Consider the following 22547-nt stretch of genomic DNA (forward strand, 5'->3'; position numbering starts at 1 on the left):
TCTGGGAAAATAGAGATAGGTTTTCAGACTGCCCAATGTTACTACAGCATGATGCAATGTGAATGTGGTAACAAAATCCTTGCCTTTTATCCATGTTCTTGGTGAAATTTTCACCAATAATTTGCCATCATATACCAACATGTGGTCTCTGTTTTTGACAAGCAATTGAAAAGAAAAAATTATATTTAACATTTGTGATTTATAGAATAAATATCAAGCAATAAAAGTCACATCTTTAGAATCAGAAGACAATCAGCTTTATGTTAATATGTGAATGAAACTGAAAGACTGAAAGGATAAACAGGCTACATCAAAATAGGACATTTCATATTTCCAAAAAGAAGTCATTCTAGGTAAGTCAATAAACTAATAATTTGAAGTATTTGGTCTTAAATAATTTTAATAATAACCATTTTGATGCATGGGGGGGAGGGTTAAAAACTGTACATTTTGTGGTTTTTGACCCCTACAAGGCATATTTCTACAGATACAATCTTCCTTTTTACACGTATAGATAGCTTAATTATTCACTTTTCTTGGTAATTTTTTTCAATAACTTCCATCAAGTTATTTCTTAGTGAGACCCAAAATTATATGACCTCTTCAAGTTTGCAAAGTTGCCCAACCATGGGGTGACTTTGGACACACATGGGGCATTTCTAGACATTCATTAATTAATGTTTGTAATAATAATAATATCTAATTCAGATAATATAGAACCTAAATGTAACATTTAATTTATTGTAACCTAAATGTAACATTAATTTATATGGGAACTTATTGCATCTGACTTGTTGTTGATCTGCATATCTTTGTCTGAAATTCTGTCACTAGTTTTGTCAGGAATGAATGAAACCTTTGACTTTTTGTTTTTCTTAGCAAGTCTTATGTCAGTCTCTGCTTCTACTGCTCTTTTTACTGGCATTTTTCAGTATGTAGAAAAAAAACATCTAGGAATCTAACTGTTTGAAGTTTTATCAGAAAAGGGTACAAAAATCCCATTTTCGGAAATTGGAGCGTTTTTGCCAACAATTTCGACACAACATAAAAAATTACCTGTTTTCAATGCAAGTCGGAACCCAATTCAAGACACGTCAAAATATTTGGAGACTGCTTGAGGACAGATCCTGGTGCATTTGACATGCCTATTCTTTTTACTTTATTTCTTCATTTCTTTTCAACTTTGTTTAATGCGCAAAAGCATAAAACACTATTCAGATAGTGGAAGCAGAAAACAGACAAAATTGTCTCAAGTATAGAAACAAAACTGGATAATCACATGGAGTGTAATTGTGTGACCAAGGTCATATGACTCTTTTTATTTCACAGTGTTGCATATATGCAACAAGAATAGCATCTCCAAACGCTATCTGGAATGGCCGCCTTCCTCTCAGCTTTAACAATCCTGCAAAGATTTCTTCACTGTTCACAGTGAAAATGTTGTCAACATTTGGCCATTTCAAAGTTAATCTGCCATTTTAATCCACTTTAAAATTTTTAGTTTTGACTATCCTCTGTCTGGAAAGTTCAGAATCCTTGAAATATACGTGTCCTACTTAAGATTAATGGGCATTTGTGACACCAAGGAGTTGAATATATTTCACAAGCATTTTGGATGGGATGGGGTCTTGAAAAACAGGAATGGATGTCAAGAACTGAAAGAAGTTTATTGTCATTATATTTGATTTAGTGGAATTTACTTTCATATGTAAATTCTTAGCTTCATCCAAAACATTGGTAGGATTTTGAGAAGGTCACTTTTGGTATTTATATGACATACTTCAAGGATCAGCAAGGCATCTACATAGTAACATCTTTGAGGGAATCTCTTATCAATTTCATTAATCTTTACTAGATATAAGAATGGTCCCAACAAGTTTCCTTGAGAAATTCCATGCTAAGTATGGAGAAGTTCAGAGAAAATGTTTTTGTGCTTTACAACTTGGGATCTATTTGAAAGAAAACATATACAAAATGTGAGTAATAAATGAATTAGGATGCTTGTCATCAACCAAGCAAATGCTTAAAAATATGAATATGGTATGAGGCCAAGCAGCAGTTTCTCAGATGATGGAAAAATCTAGCATCTGAAAGTAAAATTACAATTTAAAAAAAAAACTTTTTTTTAATGCTTTTTCATCCGAAATACTATTAGAAATAATAATAATCATCAAAATCTCTTGTTGTTGAGAAAGTATCGTTTAATTAGACAACTATTTTTTGTCAGAGGACCCTTGAATTTCAACACCAATCGCTTTGACAGGGCCTATTGGAGTCTGTCAAAAATTTTGACAAAATTACTACAAGATATTCTCAAAAGAAATGAATCCCTTGATAGAAGACAATATCTACATTTGAGTTTGGCTGAAGAAACATTTTTAGTTGGCCTGGTATTCCACTACATCAGACAAGAATTTTCAATACTTGTAATATAGTTTTGTCAATATAATATTCACTACCATTTTTATTTAATTTTATTAAGAAAAAACCAATGTGGCTACAATTGAGAGAAGATCACATACATGTTGATGCATTGATGATAATCCCAACTTTTTTTGCAAAAAAAAAATAACCAAGTAATGATAGTTTGAACATTGCATAGCAAAAAAATTGTTGGGAGCTCATTTGGTGTTGAAAACAGGAAACTGATTAAATTGAAAATTCCTTTCTTATCAGGGTGTGTCAGATACAGTGACTAAGTTTTTCATTGTCAAAATATAATGATGGTTTCAAGAGAGGGTGCCCCAAGACATGACTAAGCAGTTATCTTCTTTTAAAGGAAAATTTCAACAGTGGTTCCAAAATTGCACTGTCAAATCATCAGTGCATTTTCCCTATAGGCAAGTTTGGTGTTGACTGCTGTTGATCCATCAAGACATGAGATGAACCACAGACTGAACCAGGGTGAAAACCATCCTTATTGGAAGAATCCAGGGCATTCTGTTCAGCTGGGTTGGGGCAGTTCAACACTTCAGCTGGCAGAAAATCAGCTTCTGTACAAACATTCAGATTTGAGGCCAAATGCATGCATTCTCAAAACCAGTTGTGATATTTTGTGGACTATTTTTTTCCAGGAAGAGATGCTTACATAACTTAGCTGTTTCATGTGTTGAAATTCTCTGACCAGGGTTTAACCACATCCAATTGTCAAAGAGCTCCGCAATGGCATGTTTCAATAATGCATACACTGAACCTTCAAGAGGTTGGAGACAATGGGGAGGAAAGGTTAGGTGGTGCATGTTGTTATTTTTGCACAAGGAAACTACTTCTACTGAAATGTGGCTTTCATGATAGTCAAACAAGAGCAAAACAGAGTCTTTTTTGCTAAGTTTCACCTCTTTTAGAAAGTGTTCCATGGAGCAAAGAAAATTTTCCTAGGCCATCTATCCAATGGAATGGCAATAGGATAAGCCAATCCATCTTAGCATTTCATCTTGATACAACCTCTCTGGAGCTTTGACTTGTGGAAAAACAAACACTGGTGGAATTGTCTGATCAGTTGCAGATACAAAGCATAGTATTGTGGTATTTTGTCCTCTTTGTGCTGAAAAGGTCTGTGCCACTTGTTTTGCTCCCTTTTATGCAACCACCTTTGGGGCCTGCACAACTGTGGGTATTCCTGTTTTGTTGCAGTTCTAAATCAGACCAAGAAGAAAATGGTACTAGCAATACTGCAATACTATAAGTCTCACTTCTGTTGTATGCAAGGTCCTTGAGAGCATCATAAATGATGGTCTCTCACCTTGAAAGAAATCAGTCACTTTCAAAAAGTCAGCATGGTTTCCATAAAGGTTGCTCAATCAATACAAACCTCATTGAAACACATGACTCTGTGACCAGACTCTTGGATAATGGCCTTCCAGTGGATGTCATATTACTTGATCAATCAAAAGCCTTTGATAAGTACAGCATCAACTTCTCCTGAAAATGGAAGCATACAGGGTGCATGAGGATATAGTTGCCTGTATTGAAACCTTTCTTACTGGAAGAGCTAAGAGGGAAGTAGTTTATGATGCCACCAGTAAAACTGCTTATTCAAAAGAAATTCTTGTCATTAGTGGAGTCCCACAGGGCACAATCCTGGGGCCAACATTGTTCAGCATATATATTACCAACTGTACAACTAACCTGAACAACCCACTGACACTATATGCTGACATTTGCAAGCTCTTAGGACAGGCCCAAATTAGCCCTGATCACTCAACAATGCAAAAAGATTTAGATCAACTATCTAGATGGTCATCTGAGTGGGGTTTGCAGTTCAACATGTCAAAATGCAAAGTCCTGCATCTTGGACACAACAATCATAGACAATTTTACAATATTGGAGATGACCTACTTGAAGCTGTAAGTGAGTAGAAGGACCTGGGGGTTATTGTGGATGACAAGCTGAAGTTCCACAGCCACACAAGCTCAAGTTGCTAAAGCAAACTGAGCCCTAGGGCTCATAAAACAAACATTTATCACCAGGAGGCTGTGTGTGGTCAAGAAGTTGTAAAAAGCTATTGTACGTCTACACCTAAAACTTGGAATGACCCTAGTGTCTCCCCATTATATAATGGACATTAAAGCACTCAAGAGTGTCCAAAGGCAAGCATTAAAGCTCATACCAGCTTTGCAAGACAAGCCATATGAGGAACATCTTGTATCCCTCAAAATCCCCACCCTAGTCTACCAAAGAAAATGAGGAGACACAGTTGCTACTTGTAAACTGCTAGAAAACAACCTCTCAAGTCAAGTTTTCTTCTCAACACTTGCAAGTACAACAATAGGTCACAAGAAGCTGCAAGTCCCCTGTTGCTATTGATGTGAATGCTGGCAATTCTTCTCTACACATGCTGTTCCTTACTGGAACAGCCTCTCCAAAGACAGAATCCAGTCCCAAACCATAGATGTTTTCAAGAAAGGAGTTGACCAGGACTGGGCCAATGCAGAGCATAGACTAACCTGGGATTCCAAACCATAGTCATGTCACACCACCACCAAGATGTTCCACAGGAGGCTATCACCATCTTATCTTGCTGGACATGCAATTTAAGGTAATACAACTCTGGAAAAGAAGAAAGCAATTGCAATGGCATTTAAGCCAGCAGCACAAGCCTGGCTTGTACTTTCAGGTTTTCTTATGGACAGGCTGGCATTCCACTTGATGAACCCCTATATCCAGTTGGCTCCTGCTCTCTCATTTGGTTCCCAGCTTGACAGGAATTTGATCTTCAATGTTATTGTCCTCTGTTGCTTGGGAGTAAAAAAAAGCTTAGTGCTCTCATGAATGCTTGCTACCACTAACACCACTTTGCTCAAAATCTTGCATTTTTGTCTTGTATGGTTTCAAAGCATCCATAAGAGTACTCTTCTTCAAAGAAAATTCTTCTCATAAAGACAAATTCCTATTTACAACTTGAAAGCAGCAGGCCCTGCCTAATTCTGAATTAGGAAGACCACTCCCACTTGAGTATAGTTGCAAACCCTCAAGATAAGAAAATTTTTCAGCATCAAGAAAACAGCACTTTGGGGTGCAGAATAGAAAAAAGCCTGTAGGTCCTATGTAACAAAACTGGAATACCTTACAATTGTCTATCTCTAGCTATATCTAATTCCATTTTTCAGGTTAGGAGAAACTCTTCCATCAGTATGGGACAAAACTGAATACTGCAGAAAGCATCTGGAATCACCCCAAAAATAGTGTCTAGAGTTGCATCTTATTGATACCATTTTGAAAATTTATTTTTTTGTAGATAATACCTGACATTTACAGATGAAATTTGACATGCAAATAGTAGGGACATACCTTGTCTAGTCCTGCTAATTTATGGCCCAAGAACTACAATAAGTTAGAAAATATTTGACAAAACTATGTGTCACAATTTCTGGCAAGCATATAAAACTTTGGGTAAGGTTTACATTAACAGACTAATCAGCTAGATAAAAAAAAACATACCACTAGCATCAGAATTTCATCCTGAGTCCAAATATAAAACTCATTTCTGTCACAAATTATTTTCAAAATTACTTCTAAGCTTCTTTAAGTTTCTTCAATTTTCCTGTTTTTATCACAGAAACATCATGGCAGCAATTTGATTTGAAAATACTAAATTTTGCTAAAAGCTGCAATTTGAATTGAAATATACTAAATCTTGTTGAGCAGTGATTTGATATGAAAAATACTAAATAACTGTTAATGTAAACCTTACCCAAAACTTCTTTACCTCTTTTCTTGGTTGGCTCTTTTATCTAAAATCTAAACTTGCAGCAAATATGCATTATATGGAGGACATCTAGTGGGAGCTTTTTGAATTGGATTGGTCAAAAATTTAAGATGAGAGGTCTAAGGTACAGAGTTGCCATGTACAGTTTTGCCTCTCTCTCCCCGATCTAAGATTCTTAGCTATTCATTTATATACAACATTCACCTCAATTTCTATTTGGTAACAAGATGTGAGGGTTTGAGTTTTGCATAATTTTGCTTAATTGCATACTGTTTTTTTTTTACCCTAGTATAGCACCTATATCAAACTGGTGGTAAATATATACTAAATCATATTATTGAGTTAGGAATAAAGTGAATACACCATTTAATGCCTTTTTTATGCTGATTATACATATAATAATCATTTCTATTGGAAATGAATTTCAGCCCCCACCCCTATATATGCCAATTCAGGGTATATATTTCTACATTAGGGGGGGCAAATTTTGTTTCTGATGTAAATGGGGGTCAATAGGGGTCAATATATACAAAATAATATTATTGAGTTAGGACTAAAGTGAATACACCATTCAATGCCTTTTTTTTATGCTGATTACCAATAAGATAAGCATTTCTATCGGAAATGAATTTCCGCCCCCCCCCTATATATGCCAATTCAGGGTTGGGTTAGGTATAGCCTATATAGGGGGGGGGGGCTGAAATTCATTTCTGATATAAATGCTTATTATATTCGTAATCAGCATAAAAAAAGGCATCAAATGGTGTATTCACTTTAGTCCTAACTCAATAATATGATTTCGTATATATTGACCTACATGGGAGGTAAGTTTAAACTTTACCCCCCCCCTAATGTAGAAATATATACCCTGAATTGGCATATATAGGGGGGGGGAGAAGGGGCTAAAAATCATTTCCAATATAAATGATTATTATAGGGTAAGACACCCAGTAGTCGGACGCTTTAATCACTTTTGAAACTTTTTGACATTTAAACTACTCTAATTACTGTATTATACTACCTATAAACTTAATTTTTTTTACAGTTAAAATTCTTTATCTTTTGTGAACAAGTAGGTTACTAATTCAAATAGTTATTCCTAGTCCAGCACTGCATATTTTTGAAATACTAACAAGTGACAATTCCGCCAAAAGTCGGACATATAAACGGCTCAGTGTAAATAGTTATGACGCAATATTGCCTATTCCGGACCAGCAGTCTCCCTATTCACGGCCACCAGCAAAAAAACTAGTTTTCCCGGTCTTGTTTTCTATACACTGTCATCTCGGCCCAGCTAATTTCGAAATAGCTGCAGTTTGTAAATCACCATTTCGCAAATGAAAAATTAATTTTTAAAGGTTTATTACAAATTTGTATAACAAATTTGATTTTTAGAGAAGATAATAATTCAGATTGGAATTATTGAGAAAAGTGATTATCCTTGTTATTCAATATGAGCATGTGCCGATCAGGGATTTTTTTTGGGGGGGGGGGGGGGTGGGGGGGACGAACTAGGTCGATATAAAAAAAAAAAATTAAGGGGCGCAAAATAGGATGATCTGATAAATTTGCATTAGGAGTAAGTTTAATTCACGCAAACTTTAGTTAATTAAGTAAATTACGCTCTTTAATGCTCTTTTTTATGCTCTTTAAGAATATAGCAATTATTTTTGTTGGAAATGAATTTTAGCTCCCCACCCCTATATAGACCAATTCAGGGTATATATTTGCACATTGGGGGGGGGGGGTAATTTTATTTCTGTGTAAATGAGAGGTAAGTTTCAACTTGGCCCCCCCCCCCCCCTAATGTGCAAATATATACCCAGAATTGGTATATATAGGGTGGGGGAAAAAATTAATTACCAACAAAAATGGGTAAATATATACCAAATCATATTATTAAGTTAGGAATAAAGTGAATACACCATTCGATGCCTTTTTTTATGCTGATTACAAATATAATAATCATTTCTATCGGAAATGAATTTCAGCCCCCCCCCCTATATATACCAATTCAGGGTATACATTTCTACATAAGGGGGGGGGCAAATTTTGTTTCTGATGTAAATCGGATGTAAGTTTAAACGTAAGTTTAATATAAATATTCAGATTGAACGTATTGAGAAATGAGTTTTTACTTGTTATTCATTGGAGACAGGTGCGGATAAAGTATTTTGTTTTGGGGGGGGGGAGGGGAGAATAGGTGGATCCAAAAAAAAAATAATGGGCGCGCAAAATAGGTTTATCTGATAAAAGTGCTTCAGTAGTAATTTTACTTAACGCAAACTTGATTAAATTAAGTAAATTACACTACTTTAGGCTACACTAGGGGGCGTGCGCCCCTTCGCCCCCTCTCCGCTGGATCTGCCACTGAATGAGGGGAACTGGTATTCCCCTGTACAATATTTTCAACTCTGCAAGATTCCAATCGTGCACTTTTCATATTGATCTGACACTATTCTTGATATTCTTTAGTCTTTTTTTAGAAATTACCATAAACTTTTTTTTGGAGTAAACTTTTACTTTTAAAACGAAACAAAATAATAGTCATCATTCCTGAATCAATGTTCCATGGCAACTTTTTCTTAATAGTAATTTTTTTTCAAAATGTTTGTAACTTTTGTTTAATATGGGTTGTTGTTTGTTCTTTACTAGGTTACACCTACCTCTGCAACCATGGCAGGCGTGGATCCAGAGGGGGGGAGGGGGTTCATCCCCTAGTCAGTACCTCACTTATTAAGCCAATGATTTTTTAGTACTTTTATAAGAGCTATTTGTTCTAAATAAAGGCCTTTGTGATTAAGAGGTTATTTTTAAAGAACTGGAACAAAATTCGAACTCTAGCTTAAAAAGCGAGGTATTGACTAGTAGGTGAGCTCCCTAATATAGGCCTACATATTAAAAATATATGAATGTAGAAGTTTGTTAAGTAAGTCAATTTGTAAGTTATGTATGTTTATTACTAATGAAAACATTTGTAATTAAAATTAAATAAGTTTTGAGATAGCCATTTAACCAAATAAAAGTAAAATTAATATACAAATTTTGTTTTAATTATTCATGTATGGAGACAATAAATCAAAACCTGCATCAATTCAAAAACGTTCAAAAATTAAATAAAAAACAAGTTTTTTAACTGAAAGTAAGGAACAACATTAAAACTTAAACAGACATTATCCCGTACATGAAAGGGGCTGTTCCCTCCTCAACGTCTCGTTCTTTACGCTAAAGTTTGACTTTCTCACAACTCTTATTTTTGTTAAACAATAAAAAATTCGTTAATCCCCCTCCTCGTCAGCAGCTACACCCAAAATATGCTTGTTTTGCTTTGTTTTTTTTTGCTTTGGCATTCTTCAAGACAAATATTGAACTTTCTACCGTGAAAAGGCGCCTTTTATTATTTCTTCGCTTTCAATCTTGTATATACGTCACTGAAATATAGCCCCTTATAGAAAAGAATACTCCATAATACTTCGTCCTGATGTCTTAATTTAGCTTAAATTCATTTTTATTATCGGAATTCAATCAAAATTAAGTCCACATGCCCCATCAATAATGGTCAAACATATCACTTCAATACCTGAAAAGTCTCACATCAATTTTTCTAAATAGCAAAAATAAAGAAAAAAAAGGAATCAATATGTGACTTCTCAATCAAAAACAGCTGTCAAAAGCAATTAAGAAATCATTTCTTGTTTCAAATGATTTACATAACCCACTTTCCGAATTTTGTACCGCAACAAATGGCCATCTTTGAAAGTATTAGCCTATTAAAGATTTTGAGGATTCTATGGAGAGGGGCATAGTCTTGTAAACTTGTAGAAACATTGGTACTGGTGCATTATGTGGGCACTGCTAAAGAAATCAAGTTTGGTTCATGCTAATGAAATGAAATAAAATAGGATGAATATGCAATAATTTGTTAACAAATTTGGGCTAGATATTTCGGCTCAACGGAATTGTTGTTGTCATTTTAATGACAAAAGATATCATTTTAATAGCGGGGAACTTGATTTTAATGACCCCCTAATGGAAAATTGTCTGCAGGAGCAACTTTGTACGAGGGGGCTGATTATTTGTGGGTAAACTTCCATAACGGATGGACTGTAGTTAACTTTCTGGGGGGAGATGGGTAAAAAAAAAAAAAACTAAAACTATTTTTTTGAAAACAATTTTGAAGTTTTTGCCGCACTATCAGCAATAAGCGTTTTCGGCTATGGGTTCCAATCCTTGGCTGTGGCTCTGTATTTAAAACCTATTTTGTATAAGGCTTGATTTACTACGCAGATGCACGCCCTAGTTGAGCCTGAAAACGAAGCTAAAACCAATTTTGGCTCCCAAATTTTCGCAACAAAATTCCATTTTGTTTTTTCCCAAAAAATCCCCGAATCTTGAAGACTTGTCCCCGAAAATTCCCCGAATCTTGAAGACTTGTCCCAAAATGTAAATTTTCGAGAGCGGAAGCCCTTTTTATTATATCTGTCGTTGGTGAAACACAAAAATTGTTTTTAAATAATAGTGTTTTACATTTTTAAAATTAAGAAACACATTGCGGGTTTGGGAGGGGGGGGGTGTGAAACTCCCCCCCCTCCCCTGTTGACCCCTTTTTCCAAGGAAAAAAATTTCTCGGTGTCAATTACAAACTGACAAAAACTGATTAAGAATCGGAGAATTGCACTTGAACGCTATAGAGAAAAAATTTCACAGCGTAGGTTTATCAGTGAGTTAAACGCTTTACATGTTCTGGTTTTCGGGGGTAGGGGGGGGGGGGGGTACCTTGGTTAGGTTATGTATTTAACCTAAGATTTTATTGTTTTAAAAATTAATTTGTGTAACAGATTAAAACTTTAGCGTAAAGAGCAAGGCATTGAGGAGGAGACAGCCCCTTTCATATACAGAACAATTTCTGTTCGTTTTAAGTTGTAATGTTGCTCCTTACTTTCAGTTAAATTTTTTTATTTAATTTCCGAAAGCTTTTGAATTAAGGCAACTTTGATTTTGGCTCACCGTACATGAACAAATAAAAAGAAATTTGCATATTAATTTTACTTTTTTTTGTCTACATTGCTTTCTCGAAATTTTGTTCTGATGTAACTTACGAATTAACTTACGTAACGAACTTCTATATTCGTATGTTTTATTACGTATATTAGGGAGTTTGCCTCCTAGTCGATACCTTGCTCTTTACGCTACAATTCAAGTTTTGTTCAAATCACAAACCCCTGAATCACAAAAGCCTGTTAATTAGAATATAGAGCTCTTGTTAAACTACTAAAAAAAGATTCTAGTGAAAAGAGCGAGGTATTGACTAGGGGGCGAACCCCCTCATATACCTAATAATTTCTGTTCGTTTTAAGTTTTAATGTTGTTCCTTACTTTCAGTTGAAAAAACTATTTTTTTTAATTTAATTTAAGACCGTATTATAAATAATCCGGCGCTCCCTTCATAGAAATGTCCCTTCCCCCACGGAACCATCTTCCATGGAAGAATCCTCCCCCGTAACCCTTTCCTCCCCCCCCCCCATCAGAAAAGAATCCCTCCTGAAAGCACAAAAATTCAGCTTAAAACTTCCATAATGCATACTCTACTGTGACATCTTTGCCAGAAATAAATTTTTAAAACCTCTCTCTTAAATAAAGCTTTTATATGCGCCTAATTTGACAAAATTCTATTCTGTCTTTAAACTTCAAATAGAGTATCATCACCCTTTCTTTATCAGACGTTTAAAATTATCAAAACATCAATGATACCACTATCTAAAACGAACACCTGGGATAGCTACGCAAAAACTTCGAAACTGCATAGTTACACAATTACATTATGGAGAAACGTGACTTTCCTTGGTATTCAATCAGGACAGGTGCGGATCAAGGATTTTTTTTTTTTGGGGGGGGGGGGAAAGAGGTGGAACCAATAAAAAATGAAGGGGGGGCAAAATAGGTTGATCCGATAAACTTGCGTCAGGAGTAAGTTTAATTAATGCAAACTTGAGTAAATTAAGTAAATTACACTACTTTAGGCTAAACTAGGGGGGCGTGCACCCTTTTGCCCCCTCCCCGCTGGATCTGCTACTGAATGAGGGGAACTGGTATTCCCCTGTACAATGTTTTCAGCTATGCAAGATTCCAATGGTACACTTTTAATATTGATCTGATACTATTTTGATGTGTTTTATGCTTTTTTTTAGAAATCACCATAAACTTTTTTTTGGAATAAAGTTTTACTTTTAAAACGAACCAAAATAATATTTAACATTACTGAATAAATGTCCCATGTCAACTTTTTCTTAATAGTATTTTTTTTAAAAATTTTATCCTTTGAAACGAGGCGGGATTTCTTAATTGCTTTTGACAGCTGTTTTTGTTTGAGAAGTTGCATATTGATTCTTTTTTTTCTTTATTTTTGCCGTGTATCAAAAATGGAAGGTTGTATCAAAAAGAAATCAAGTTTGGTTCATGCTAATGAAATAAAATAAAATAGGATGAATATGCAATAATTTGTAAACAAATTTGGGCTATTTATTTCGGCTCAACGGAATTGTTGTTGTCATTTTAATGACAAAAAATATCATTGTAATAGCGGGGAACTTGATTTTAAGACCCAAGTGATGGAAACTTTTCTGCGGGCGCATCTAGGGCCGCGTGGTCAGGGGAGGGGTGGGAACACTTCCCGCAGGGCTGGAATGACTGATTATTCTGGGCAGTGGTGGGTTAAACAAAAAAAAACATAATTGGGTACTTATGCATTATGCGGGCCCTAAATAAATTACAAGTCTGACCATTATTTTTTTTGGGGGAGGGGGGCTCAAACCCCTACATCCCCCCCCTGGTTACTACCTTGGCCAAGGGAACAAATTTGCTATTGTAAAAGGAAACCAGTCACGAAACCTGTCAAATAGGCTATTTGCAAGAGATCGCTATAGATAAATGACTGCAAAGCCGTGATTTATCAATGAGTGTCAATATTTACACGATTGGTTTTTGTGGTTTAAAGGGGGGCAAGGTAACGAGATTAGGTTTGGTTACGTATTTAATCTAAGGTATGATTCCCCCCCCCCCCGAATGTGCAAATATATAGCCCAAATTTTTTATAAATTATTATAAATTAATCCTATTTTATTTTAACTTTGTCCTATATAATTTGGGCGGGGGGCTTTCCCCCTAGATTTGTCAGGGGGGGCTTTCCCCCTGCTGCTATGGTTGAGAGTCGCCATGTCTTCTGATTCCATCAAAATCGCCTAGCCTAGGCTAATTGCAAAAGATTTGTTTGGTATAGGCTAAATGCAAAAGACTATAGCCTAATAGGCTAAACACAATATTTTATAGGTGTCCAAAATTTCAAAATCAAGATCACTATAGTTGTTTAATCTGTGACTATCGATTTTGAACTGAGTGAGTTCAAAATTGCTATGCCACGCTTATCCCGAAAAAACCGTTGACTTAATTATAAATTCATATTACGGGAAGGAGTTCTGGGCAAGTGAAACAATTCAATCATTTCAGTGTTTGAAGTTTTCGAATGAAAAATGACAGTTGACCAAATTTTAAAACCATCGGTGAAACAAGCCATTTTAGTCAGATATCAACAGTAAACATTTCTTATGGCCTAATTTCATCATGAATAAAATAGTAATCAATTCAGGGGAAAAGTTGAGGGGCGCCTAAACTCGGCGAAGCGGGGGGGCGGGATTACTGAGTACTGATAAATATGTATCATTAATCTGTTGGTTATGGTAAGTTAAAAATTGTTAAAATTTAAGGTTTTTTAAAGCAGTTTGTGGCACCGAACTGTAAGGAAGGAGCGACCTTGCTCAATAGTAACCGAAATTCTAAAAACCAGAATTTTGATACCCATAGATACATAAATAGAATCAGATTTTTATGCTGAATTCAAATATATAATTTTAATCGAGTTTAGTCTCACCAATCAAAAATTACGTGCCTGAGAAACTTTGTCTTACAGTCGAAAAAGGGGGAAACACCCCAAAAAATGATAGAACTGTAATGAAAATCACACCATCGGATTCAACGTATCAGAATTACCTGCTGCGGACGGTTCAAGCTCCTATCTGCAAAAATGTGGAATTTTGTATTTTTGGTCAAACAGTTCGTGGTAACTGTAAGTAAGGAGCGACCCGGCTCAATGGTAACCGAAACTCTAGTTGATACCAATAGATATATCAAAAGAATGAGATTTAAATGCTGATTTCAAATATATAACTTTCATCAAGTTTAATGCTACCCATCAAAAGTTAAGCACCTGAGAAAACTTGGCTAATTTTCAAAAAAAGAGATAAAGAGCCCCTAAAAGCTATGGGACCTTAATGAAAATCACAGCATCATATTCAGCGTCTCAGAGAGCACTACTATAGAGTTTTCAAGCTCCTATCCACAAAAATGTGGACTTTTACATTTTTTGCCAGAAAAAAGATCACAGATGCGTGTTTATTTGTTTTTTTTTCCTCAGGGGTGATCATATCAACCCAGTGGTCCTAGAATATCGTGGGAGGGCTCATTGGAACTGAAATTAAAAGTTCTAGTGCCCTTTTTAAGTGACCAAAAAAATGGAAGGCAACTAGGTCCCCTCCAACGCTTATTTTTTCCCTAAAGTCGCCCGATCAAAATTTCGAGAGAGCCATTTTGTTCAGCTTGGTGTAAAATATCATAAATATGTCTTTTAGGGTGACTTAATCCTCCGAAGTTCCCAGAGGGCGGGCTAAAAGTTATGAACTTTACCCAATTTTAAATTATTGTTTTGGTTATTGGGACGCATACAGAAGTTTTCTGGTGTTTTTTTTTCGGGTAGTGGGAGGTCTGGGGGGGTCGGTAGGTATGTTGGAGGATGTGTTCATGATGGTAGTTTTCTTGGGGGAAGGTAAATTGCCTTGATGGGGGCGCCGGACTTGCAATCTTTTTTTTTTGGTTTTTGGGAAGTATACAACCATTTTCAGGACGGATTTTTTCTGGTGGGGGGGGGGCTAGAGGAGGGCGTTACCCCTGCCCGAAATGTTTGCCAAACTCATAAAAACGTAGTGAAAATGGATATAAACAAATTCTGATTTTTTTTATTTTTATTTTTGCATAAAACCGGCCCCCAATTTTTTTCCAGTAAAAACACCTCCCAAAAATGGGGTGGGGGTAAAGCAAGGCCGTATCTAGGGGGGGGGGGTTACCCGGTTTGAACCCCCCCCCCCCCGAAATTTTTGACCGACTCGAAAATAAGTCGGAAATTAGTAAAACCTAGGTAAAAATCAGTAAAATTAGTCGAAAACTGAGTCGAAAATTAGTAACCCCCCCCCCAAAAAAAAAAAGTCAAAAATTAGTAAACCCCCCCCCTGAACAAAATCCTGGATACGGCCCTGGGGTAAAGCATAACATATATTATTACATAACCTAACCTAATCTAACATAGGTACCTTCCCCCCTAAACTCCAAAAAACAACATTGCCAGCGACAATAGGGTATCCGTTTCATTGTGGGAAAAGAGCTTTAAAAACTTTTAACATCAAATAAACTTTTCCGATAATTGCTGCAATTACATTAACTATTAAATCATTAGCTGTCAAAAATATAATTTAATATAGCATAAATGAGCAGCCAGAATAATGCTTCGAGGGGACCTAAGTCGTTTAGGTATATTTAAAAACAGTTTAAATATCGTATAGGCCTATGCAATGAAAACCACGCCAAAGCCTACATTCTATTACCCTATAGCGGTGGCTTAAATTAAACCGTCAAAACAGGTTTTTGATTACCTACCCTAAGTTTTTCAAATAAAAGTAAAGAACTCCATTAAACCAACAATAAGCAGGAATAAAATCAAATAGGCATAGCCTAAAAAACCACGCACACATAAAATCAACTCGGGCAAATCTTATGCCCGATTTGCCCACCATTTCCTTATTTTTTTATAGGCGGAAAAACGGAACCAAGAATACAAAACCATTTCAGCCAAGTGATTTTCAGCCAATGAATATTCTTCAGCTGAAGATCATCTTCGTTGTTTTGTCTTTTTTTTCTTTTTTTTTGTCGAAAAAATTACGATAAAGAATGAGTAATACGATGTTTTCTATCTTTGCAGAATCTGGAATGATTGTATTTAGTTATATATATAATTTAAGAGACCACACTGCCTTTCCATGACGATAAAATAAAAGTTCAAAATAGGGATAAAATGCTTTTTAATAGACAGTGTATAATAAATTTCACAAAAAATACCAGATATTTCGGTCACATATAGGCTACAGTGACCGTCATCAGTATTAAAACTACTCATCAGGGGACCTAAGTCGTTTAGGGAAGGGAATTCAGCTAGGCCTAATGCAAAAAAAAACTCAAATAATACGGGGCTGGACTTTTATAGTCGGTACTGGCGGTGCTTATCTCCATTTCCTGACCTTTCAGCCAAGAAGTGCAAGGGAGGAGTTGGGTGCAAGCCATCTATGAAATATATACTTGTAATTTAAGACTCTATAATGAAGTAGGCCTATTACCCCTAAACTTGTAGTTAACAGCCTTAGAAAATATTAAACCAATATAATAAACCAAATATTAAACCTCCCATACCACACCCTTTCAACGTGCCTATTCCGCCTCAGATGTGTCCATACAAAAACGAAATCTACCCCTTTCCAATGGAAAATAATCCTCTCCCTCAATTTTGGTACTTGTGGAGTGAATGAACACATACGCCGCCTTATTTTCAGTTGCAGAAAACATGATAAATAGAGAGAAGTATTAAGAAATTGTTGTGATAATTAATTTTAATTATTCACAATTTGCGCTATCCTGGGTCATCACACTTCACCGCCTAGGGCTTGAGAACTAAGCACTTTCACACCACTGATGTGCTTCACTCCTTCTAAAATTTTCTTTATAACATCAAGTTTAGTGCTACCCATCAAAAGTTAAGCGCCTGAGAAAATTTGGCTGATTTTCAAAAAAAAGGGGAAAGACCCCCTAAAAGTTATAGAACCTTAATTAAAATCACACCATAATATTCAGCGTCTCAGAGAACCCTACTGAAGACTTTTCAAGCTCCCTATCCACAAAAATGTTGACTTTTACATTTTTTGCCAGAAAAAAGATCAAGGATGCGTGTTTATTTATTTTTTTTTTCATCATGGGTGTTCATATCGACCCAGTGGTCCGAGAATATCGTGAGAGGGCTCATTGGACATGAAATTAAAAGTTCTAGTGCCCTTTTTAAGTGACCAAAAAAATGGAGGGCAACTAGGCCCCCTCCCACGCTTATTTTTTTCCTAAAAAAAATAATTTTACTATTTTCCTATCCTATTAAAAATTTTCCTATTTTTTTTCCTCCCACGCTTTATTTTTTTTACAGTTAATTTGGTATTACTTCTGCACAAGGGCTGAGTTCAATGACTGGCTCTTGTTTTCGTTCTGAGAAGGACATACAATTAGTCTGTAAACAAGTTGAAGTAAAGCCATCTTGATAGTATTAGGACTGGTGTAAGACTATGAAATGCCTTTTCGATTTGTTTAGTGTTGTTAGGCTGCATGCTCACTTTTGATTCTTAAATCAATAATCCTGTTTTTTATGCTTGACTTTTGTGTTTTCAGTAAAGCGCTAGTTTTTTATAATCCTAAAAGAATAGAGAAACACAACTAGTTGGTTTATTTGTGCTAGTTTTATTGATATATGTTAGAGAGGCTGTAAAAGTAATAATTTTTGCTTGTATTAAGTTCCAACTTTTCTCCCTTTGTGAAAACTTTGTTTTTTTAAGCAATTGTTCTTAAGAATACACTATTTGAACTTCATGCAGCACATATAGAATTTTATCAGATTAAACTGTTATAGGGGGCCTACATTCCATGCCCTACTCCCCGTAGCTAGCCCACGGAGCTGGTATCCATTAGCGGCTGGGGGGCTTCAAAGAGAACCCCACATCTAGGGGGAAACCCCCCTGCTAAACGTATTGAGGACGAGGTTAAAATAAATCAATATTAATGTATGATAATTTATAAACAAATTTTGGATAAATATTGGCAGAGTAGGGGGGGAGGGACTCAACCCATAGGTCGAACATGAAACCAAACCTAACCTATGTACCTTTTCCCCCCTTTAACCACAAAAATCAATCGTGTAAATATTGACACTCATTGAGAAACCACGGCTTTGCAGTCATTTATCTATAGCAATCTCTTGCAAATAGCCTATTTGACAGGTTTCATGACTGGTTTCCTTCTACAATAGCAAATTTGTTCCCTTGGCTAAGGTAGTACCCCGGGGGGGGTTAGGGGTTTGACCCCCCCCCCCAAAAAAATGGTCAGACTTGTAAATTATGCGGTGCCCGCATAATGAGTAAGTACCCAATTATGTTTTTTTTGTTTAACCCACCTCCCCCCAGAAAAAAAACAGAAATTCCAGCCCGTATGGAAGTGTCCCCACAAAAAACCGGTCCCCTCGTACAAATTTGCTCCCGCAGAAAATTTTCCAGTACTCGGTTATTAAAATCAAGTTCCCCGCTATTAAAATGATATTTTTTGTCATTAAAATGACAACAACAATTCCATTGAGCCGAAATATATAGCCCAAATTTGTTTACAAATTATTGCATATTCATCCTATTTTACTTTATTTCATTAGCATGAACCAAACTTGATTTCTTTTTGATACAACCTTCCATTTTTGATACACAGCAAAAATAAAGAAAAAAAGGAATCAATATGCGACTTCTCAAACAAAAACAGCTGTCAAAAGCAATTAAGAAATCCTGCCTCGTTTCAAAGGATAAAATTTTGAAAAAAAATTACTATGAAGAAAAAGTTGCCATGGGACATTGATTCAGGAATGGTAACTATTATTTTGTTTTGTTTTAAAAGTAAAAGTTTATTCCAAAAACAAGTTTATGGTGATTTCTAAAAAAGCCTAAAGAACATCAAAAATAGTGTCATATCAATGTGAAAAGTGTACCATTGGAATCTTGTATTGTTGAAAACATTTCACAGGGGAATACCAGGTTCCCTCATTCCGTGACAGATCCAGTGGGGAGGGGGCAAAGGGGTGCAGGCCCCCCTGGTGTAGCCTAATGTAGTGTATTTTACCTAATTAACTCACGTTTGCGCTAATTAAACTTACGCCTTATGAATTTTTATTGTCTACACCATTTGTGCGCCCCCATATATTTTTTATGGTGTCCACATATTAGGGCCCCCCCCCCCAAAAAAAAACAAAATCCTTGATCCGCACCTGTCCTCATTGAATAACAAGGAAAATCACTTTTCTCAATAATTTCAATCTGAATATTTATCTTAAACTTACGTTTAAACTTACCTCCGATTTACATCAGAAACAAAATTTGCCCCCCCCCCCATTATGTAGAAATGTATACCCTGAATTGGCAGATATAGGGGGGCTGAAATTCATTTCTGATAAAAATGATTATTAAATTTGTAATCAGCATAAAAAAGGCATAAAAAGCATAAAAAAGCATAAGAAAAAAGCATTAAAGAGCATAATTCAAATAATTAACTCAAATTTGCATTAATTAAACTAACTCCTTATGCAAATTTATCAGATAAACCTATGTTTCACCCTGTAATTTTTTTTATAGAATCCAACTATTTTGCCCCCCCCCCCAAAAAAAAATCCTTGATCCGCACCTGCCCACATTGAATAACAAGGATAATCACTTTTCTCAATAATTCCAATCTGAATTATTATCTTCTCTGAAAATCAAATTTAAATAAAAATTTCTTATATTAATAAACCTTTTACAATTTAATGTTTTGTTTGCCATCATGAATCATGAATTTGCCAAAATACGAATTAGCAGGTTCTGCCTATAGGCCTAGCAACAAGCGGATGAAAACCCGACAAAAGCGATAACAGGAAATCAATGAACGGAACAAATTAATAGTGCGTAATAACTATATACATGATTAATTCCTATATGTCCATATATAGTAATATTTGACACTTCTTATTGAATTTAAAAATAGGAATGACCTTACAATTGAATCTATTTTAATTAGTAACCGACTCGATAACAAAAGAAGCATAATTTTAACTGTAAAAAAAATTCATTTTCTATGTGGTATAATGCATTAATTAGAGCAGTTTAAATGTCAAAAAGCTTTTGAATTTATAATGAATCGCAGGTGACCGGACTTAGAGACTTTTGTCCGTGAATAGGATGATGATTCATTCCTATCAAAGATTCTGTCTGAGAATAGGCAGGTGGCCAACTACTGGGTGTCTTACCCTATTTGTAATCAGCATAAAAAAAGGCATCAAATGGTGTATTCACTTTATTCCTAACTCAATTATATGATTTTGTAGATATTGACCAAACTGGTTACCTTCTCAGTTTATTATTAATCTTATTGTGTATTTTAGTGTATATTGTGTATTTGGAAAATATTGCTTAAAATTATTTTAAAAAGAGTACAATATTGGAAGGGGACATGATAGCCTAATCTTATCAGAAGAAACATCCTGTACAGCCTATTATAAAGCAAGAATTTTAGGCTATTTTTTGGTGTTTCCTTTTAGTTATTGAATGATCACTGGGCTATATATGGGATCACCAGGAAAGTTGTATCTACAGATGAATTGATTAATTTTCAAAGAGCATGCAAAAAAAATATCTAGCAGTATTTTCACCTTGTCCCTAAGCCTGTCTATAAGACCTATGCAATCTTGCATAGCCTAGATTTATAGGCTAACTTTACTTTTGGTAAAATTCTACTTTAGTTACTTTTGGCTATCTTGGAAAGGGGTTGGGTTAGGAAAATGAAACTTTCAGGGATGGATATACATGCTAAGGTTTGTCCCGGAAGGTACTTTGAAGTACCTACCTCCACTCATCCCCCCTCTATATAATGATAAATTACTGCACATTACTAGTTGTTTTTAACTCATATTTCATCCTATATTACTATCATAAATATAAATCACTGCTTACCTTACACAACTTCTGCTTTTAACCTTGTTCATTAAAATATATTCCAAAATCCTATTTAAATCCTAAGCCATTTTCATTTTCACAACTAGTACTGTGCAGTAATTTACCATTATATAGAGGGGGGATGAGTGGAGGTAGGTACTTCAAAGTACCTTCCCGGGACAAACCTTAGCATGTATATCCATCCCTGAAAGTTTCATTTTCCTAACCCAACCCCTTTCCAAGATAGCCAAAAGTAACTAAAGTAGAATTTTACCTTACTTTTAAACAGAATAAGCTATTATAAATACATATTCCTTAAATAGCACACACCTAATACAGATACATTTTTCAACAAAAAAAATCAATAGCCTAGCACAATCAGAGATCTCACAAAGCCTCTATGGCCAAAGAATAGACTATAGTTTAATGATAGGTCTAGCCTAGACTTTTCTTTTTAGATTTATATTAGCCTACATTCTCTGAAATTCTGGGTCAAAGTTAGGTAATAATTATATAATTGATAAACCCATGAAAAGAGTTTCCAAATTTTAAATGCGTTTTGCAACAGCTGCCCACAATTATTTATCATCGTTCCTTAAAATTAACCATATTATAAAATTATCCAGAATCGGCCAAATGAGCAAGTTATTTGCCAAGAATATAAAGAAAAATTAGCTACTCAATGCACCACCAAGCCACCTGAATTTAATTGATCCGACAATGGATTTTGATCAGATTGATCTTTGTAAAAGTTTAGACAATATTCAAATTTTTCATTCAGTATTTTGTCAGTTTCTTAAAAGGATGTATTGAAGTCAAAGAGAAAGAGTAAGAGCCATCCTTTCAAGCGTTTTCAAGCCCTCAAGTCGTTCAAAGCGTCACTGTCAAGGATACCACAGACTTCGAAGCTCAAGATTGATGTTTGTATGAATGATTTTGACTTACTTTAGTCTTCAATTGGGGCAGAAGGGATAAGTAACTGAGACCTTCACGTCTTCATTGGTGGACAAACGTTTGGCTCTTCACATATTCTAACCATTACGTGTAGGCGAAGTCTTACAGAGTTTATTTTCAGAAAATGGTCGACCTGAAAAAAATTAAATCCCCAAGTTCTCAACATATTCAAACACATCATTTTTGTGATGAGGCACTTGACAGACTCTGAGCCTATTGTTCCCTTGCTCATAGAACATGTGTTGATGTATTCTCTAAAAACTAGCGCACGTATAACATGTAGACATGGTGATAGTGAGTTTTAGTTGCTATCATAGTGTTTATCTATCTCTACGTGGGCTGCTGTCAGCTTTGCACTCAAAGAACTCACGGGCGTAACATTTTGTAAAAGTGAATAGCATAAATACAAGTTGGCGACAAAAATAGAAAGTGATGTTAAAGATGTTGTTAAAGTACGTCGATTATGTGATGC

General features: G+C 35.4%; 1 protein-coding gene across 3 annotated transcripts in view; it reads right to left on the reverse strand.

Moving 5' to 3' along the window:
- LOC148953776 (uncharacterized) overlaps window positions 1-21680 on the reverse strand; it is a 57569-nt gene extending 35889 nt beyond the window's left edge. The window contains exon 1 of one of the 3 annotated variants that reach the window (XM_089108477.1): window positions 21596-21680. In XM_089108477.1, coding sequence (XP_088964603.1) covers window positions 21596-21597 — 2 coding nt within the window. In that variant the 5' untranslated portion in view covers window positions 21598-21680. Of the gene's footprint in view, window positions 1-1056; window positions 1157-21595 lie in introns of those variants that run through there. The other 2 variants (XM_089108478.1, XM_089108479.1) reach the window with 2 other exon arrangements.
- Window positions 21681-22547: the final 867 nt, after the last annotated feature.

This window comes from Artemia sp. Qi Xiang Cuo, chromosome 3 (genome assembly GCF_049724085.1).
Source record: "Artemia sp. Qi Xiang Cuo chromosome 3, ASM4972408v1, whole genome shotgun sequence".
In the NCBI taxonomy this organism is placed as follows: Eukaryota; Metazoa; Arthropoda; class Branchiopoda; order Anostraca; family Artemiidae; genus Artemia; species Artemia sp. Qi Xiang Cuo.